The sequence below is a fragment of the Nematolebias whitei genome, chromosome 21, assembly GCF_014905685.2.
Source record: "Nematolebias whitei isolate Nwh7 chromosome 21, NemWhi1, whole genome shotgun sequence".
NCBI lineage: Eukaryota > Metazoa > Chordata > Actinopteri > Cyprinodontiformes > Rivulidae > Nematolebias > Nematolebias whitei.
Genome location: NC_056518.1, coordinates 357,478 through 361,429, shown reverse-complemented (window position 1 = coordinate 361,429; position 3,952 = coordinate 357,478). Strand labels below are relative to the sequence as shown.

The window sequence follows — 3,952 nt, the reverse complement described above, 5'->3', positions numbered from 1 at the left end:
TGTCCCCCTCTTACAATGCTGTGATTGCTAGTATCACTCAGCCCTCTGTGAACAGTAAACAGCCATCAGTGTGCTAATGATCCATTGTTAGGCTGATGGTCCTTCTTGAGCATGTGATCAGCTGGTTTTGGTTGTCAGCAGCAAACTGGTTGATCCACCCTGAGAAGGTGCTATTTAAGAGACTGAGCTGAAAACAGCACCTCAGACTGAGGAAGTCTCTCGGATGAGAGACGAAACGTTTCTAGATTTTTTTGCTTTGTTTTTTGTTTTTTTGAATGTCCAGAGGACCAGATTGAACTTTGTTGGATTATTACTGTATACTGATATACCTCAGAGCTTTTCAGGTTGTTCATTACGTCACTGTCAGAAGAACTGAGTCAATGAAGTAGCTAAATATGCTAGTACATGCAACTAAATATGCTAGTAGATATACAAACCAGATTCCAAAAAAGTTGGGACACTAAACAAATTGTGAATAAAAACTGAATGCAATGATGTGGAGGTGCCAACATCTAATATTTTATTCAGAATAGAACACAAATCACAGATCAAAAGTTTAAACTGAGAGAATATTTCATTTTAAGGGAAAAATCTGTTGTTTCTAAATTTCATGGCGTCAACAAATCCCAAAAAAGTTGTGACAAGTCCATTTTTCCCACTGTGTGGCATCCCCCCTTCTTCTTACAACACTCAACAGACGTCTGGGGACAGAGGAGACCAGTTTCTCCAGTTTAGAAATAGGAATGCTCTCCCATTCATGTCTAATACAGGCCTCTAACTGTTCAATCGTCTTGGGCCTTCTTTGTCGCACCTTCCTCTTTATGATGCGCCAAATGTTCTCTATAGGTGAAAGATCTGGACTGCAGGCTGGCCATTTCAGTACCCGGATCCTTCTCCTACGTAGCCATGATGTTGTGATTGCTGCAGAATGTGGTCTGGCATTATCGTGTTGAAAAATGCAGGGTCTTCCCTGAAAGAGATGACGTCTAGATGGGAGCAAATGTTGTTCTAGAACCTGAACATAGTTCTCTGCATTAATGGTGCCTTTCCAGACATGCAAGCTGCCCATGCCACAAGCGCTCATGCAACCCCATACCATCAGTGATGCAGGCTTCTGAACGGAGCGTTGATAACAACTTGGGCTATCCTTGTCTTCTCTGGTCCGGATGACATGGCGTCCCAGTGTTCCATAAAGAACTTCAAATCATGACTCATCTGACCACTGAACAGTCTTCCATTTTGCCACACTCCATTTTAAATGACCCCTGGCCCGGTGCAAATGTCTGAGCTTGTGGAGCTTGCTTAGAAATGGCTTCCTCTTTGCACTGTAGAGTTTCAGCTGGCAACGGCGGATGGCACGGTGGATTGTGTTCACTGACAATACTTTCTGGAAGTATTCCTGAGCCCATTCTGTTATTTCCTTGACAGTGGCATTCCTGTTTGAGGTGCAGTGACGTTTAAGGGCCCGGAGATCACGAGCATCCAGTAGAGTTTTACGGCCTTGACCCTTACGCACAGCGATTGTTCCAGATTCTCTGAATCTTTTGATGATGTTATGCACGGTTGATGATGATAACTTAAAATTCTTTGCTATTTTACGCTGGGTAACACCCTTCTGGTATTGCTGCACTATCTTTCTGCGCAACAATGGTGGAATTGGTGATCCTCTTACCATCTTGGCTTCTGAGAGACACTGACACTCTGAGAAGCTCTTTTTATACCCAATCATGTTGTCAATTGACCTAATTAGTGTTAATTGGTTTTCCAGCTGTTCGTTATATGCTCAATTTCCTTTTGCCAGCCACTTATTGCTACTTGTCCCAACTTTTTTGGGATTTGTTGACACTGTGAAATTTTGAATCAACATATTTTTCCTTTAAAATGTTACATTGACTCAAATTAAACTTTTGATCTGTCATCTATGTTATATTACGAATAAAATACTGACATTTGCCATCTCCACATCATTGCATTCAGTTTTTATTCACAATTTGTTTAGTGTCCCAACTTTTTGGGAATCCGGTTTGTCGAAGATGTAGCTAAATTTGGTAGAAGATATAATGTAATCTGCAGCGACATCTTCAGGTCCTCCATCCCTCGTCCTCATCAGACAGTGGTATAATTAATTACATTGTCCTGTTTGAGCTCTGACATGAGGTGTTCCTATATGTTTAAATTAAATCCACAAACTACAAAAGATAAACTAAATTAACTTGTACTGTTCATACATAAACTCCGATTGTGGTCCACGCCAGAAGTCATGCCTATAATTCACACAAGGCAGCATGGGGGCTAGGAATAAGGTGGATATAGTTAATTTAAAGGAAAGGCATAAAGGGAGAGTCCAGATGAGTGTTTATACCTTGGCACCCATGACAGCAACTTCCGCTGTAGGCCAGGCGTAGTTCACGTCACCTCTCAAGTGTTTGGAGCTCATGACATCATAAGCTCCTCCATAAGCCTGGAATGAATAAAAAAACAAAAACAAAGTTACAGCTGCATGTTGCATCATTAAAGGTAACATTGTTAGATTTTAAAGCAAACTCAACATTTTGCGGCTGCTACACAGGAGGAAATAATGTATGAAGGCTTTTTGTTTTAGTTTGAGGTTATTGTCACTTTCAACACTTCCAACCATTTACTAAAATAAGTTGGAATGTGATGATTTGCAAATGTTAGAAACAACCGAACACAGAAATATATCAAATGTTTAAAGTTAAACATACATATTTTTAAGAAAAATTAAAGACATTTTGAATTTGATGGCAGCAACCCAGATGTGATTCTGTTCTGGAAGAGTTCAGGAACACTTCCTCACTACGCCCACTCCAACATGGTGGTGTTTTAGTTAAAGGTTCCAGGTGCTGAACTGACCTGCCTGCAGTCCAGACCCCCCACCAACATATGACATATGAAACAAAAAGATCCATCAAACACCAGGACTGTTGAAAAGCTCCACTCCTTGAGGGACCTAAAAAACTTAAGTCTGGTCCTCTGGACATTCTGCTTTGTTTTGTTTTTTGAACGTCCAGAGGACCAGACTTAACTTTTTTAGATTTTTCTACCTGGATTATTGAGCATGCATCAGGATTCCTTGAGGGATGAGAGATATCCATTATCTCTATGTGCCTCCACTCATGATATTCACACACACCTTTCTGGTGATAATGGTTATTTTTGGTACAGTGGCCTCTGCAAAAGCGAACAGCAGTTTGGCTCCATGTCTGATGATGCCTCCGTACTCCTGAGCAGTACCTGGTGAGAACGTTACATGTAGCTAAAGGTTACTTGGTTACATTTGAACAAAAGATTTCGGCTTTCATCTTACTGCAGTGAAAAGCTGGACAAACAAGTTTATTCCGTTTAAATAATGTTTTCGATGAATACCTGGAAGGAAGCCAGGGACATCTACAAAAGTGATGATGGGGATGTTGAAGGCATCACAGAAGCGAACAAAACGAGCTCCCTTCACTGACGAGTTGATGTCCAAGCAACCTAATGAGCAGCACAAATACAGGTCCTTCTCAAAAAAATAGCATATTGTGATAAAGGTCATTATTTTCCATAATGTAATGATAAAAATGAAACTTTCATATATTTCAGATTCATTGCACACCAACTGAAATATTTCAGGTCTTTAATTGTTTTAATACTGATGATTATGGCATACAGCTCATGAAAACCCAAAATGCCTGTCCCAAAAAATTAGCATATCCTGAAAAGGTTCTCTAAACAAGCTATTAACCTAACCATCTGAATCAACGACGTAACTCTAAACACCTGCAAAAGATTCCTGAGGCTTTTAAAAACTCCCAGCCTTGTTCATTACTCAAAACCACAATCATGGGTAAGACTGCCGACCTGACTGCTGTCCAGAAGGCCATCATTGACACCCTCAAGCAAGAGGGTAAGACACAGAAAGAAATTGCTGAACCAATAGGCTGTTCCCAGA

At 40.5% G+C, this 3,952-nt stretch overlaps 1 protein-coding gene across 1 annotated transcript in view; it reads right to left on the bottom strand.

The window, feature by feature from the left end:
• Window positions 1-2,258: 2,258 nt before the first annotated feature.
• Window positions 2,259-3,952, bottom strand: part of pccb (propionyl-CoA carboxylase subunit beta) — a 5,347-nt gene continuing 3,653 nt past the window's right edge. The window contains exons 11-14 of the mRNA XM_037695250.1: window positions 3,388-3,495; window positions 3,155-3,255; window positions 2,363-2,461; window positions 2,259-2,264 (exon numbers count right to left, since the gene is read on the bottom strand). Coding sequence (XP_037551178.1) covers window positions 2,259-2,264; window positions 2,363-2,461; window positions 3,155-3,255; window positions 3,388-3,495 — 314 coding nt within the window. The remainder of the gene's footprint in view (window positions 2,265-2,362; window positions 2,462-3,154; window positions 3,256-3,387; window positions 3,496-3,952) is intronic.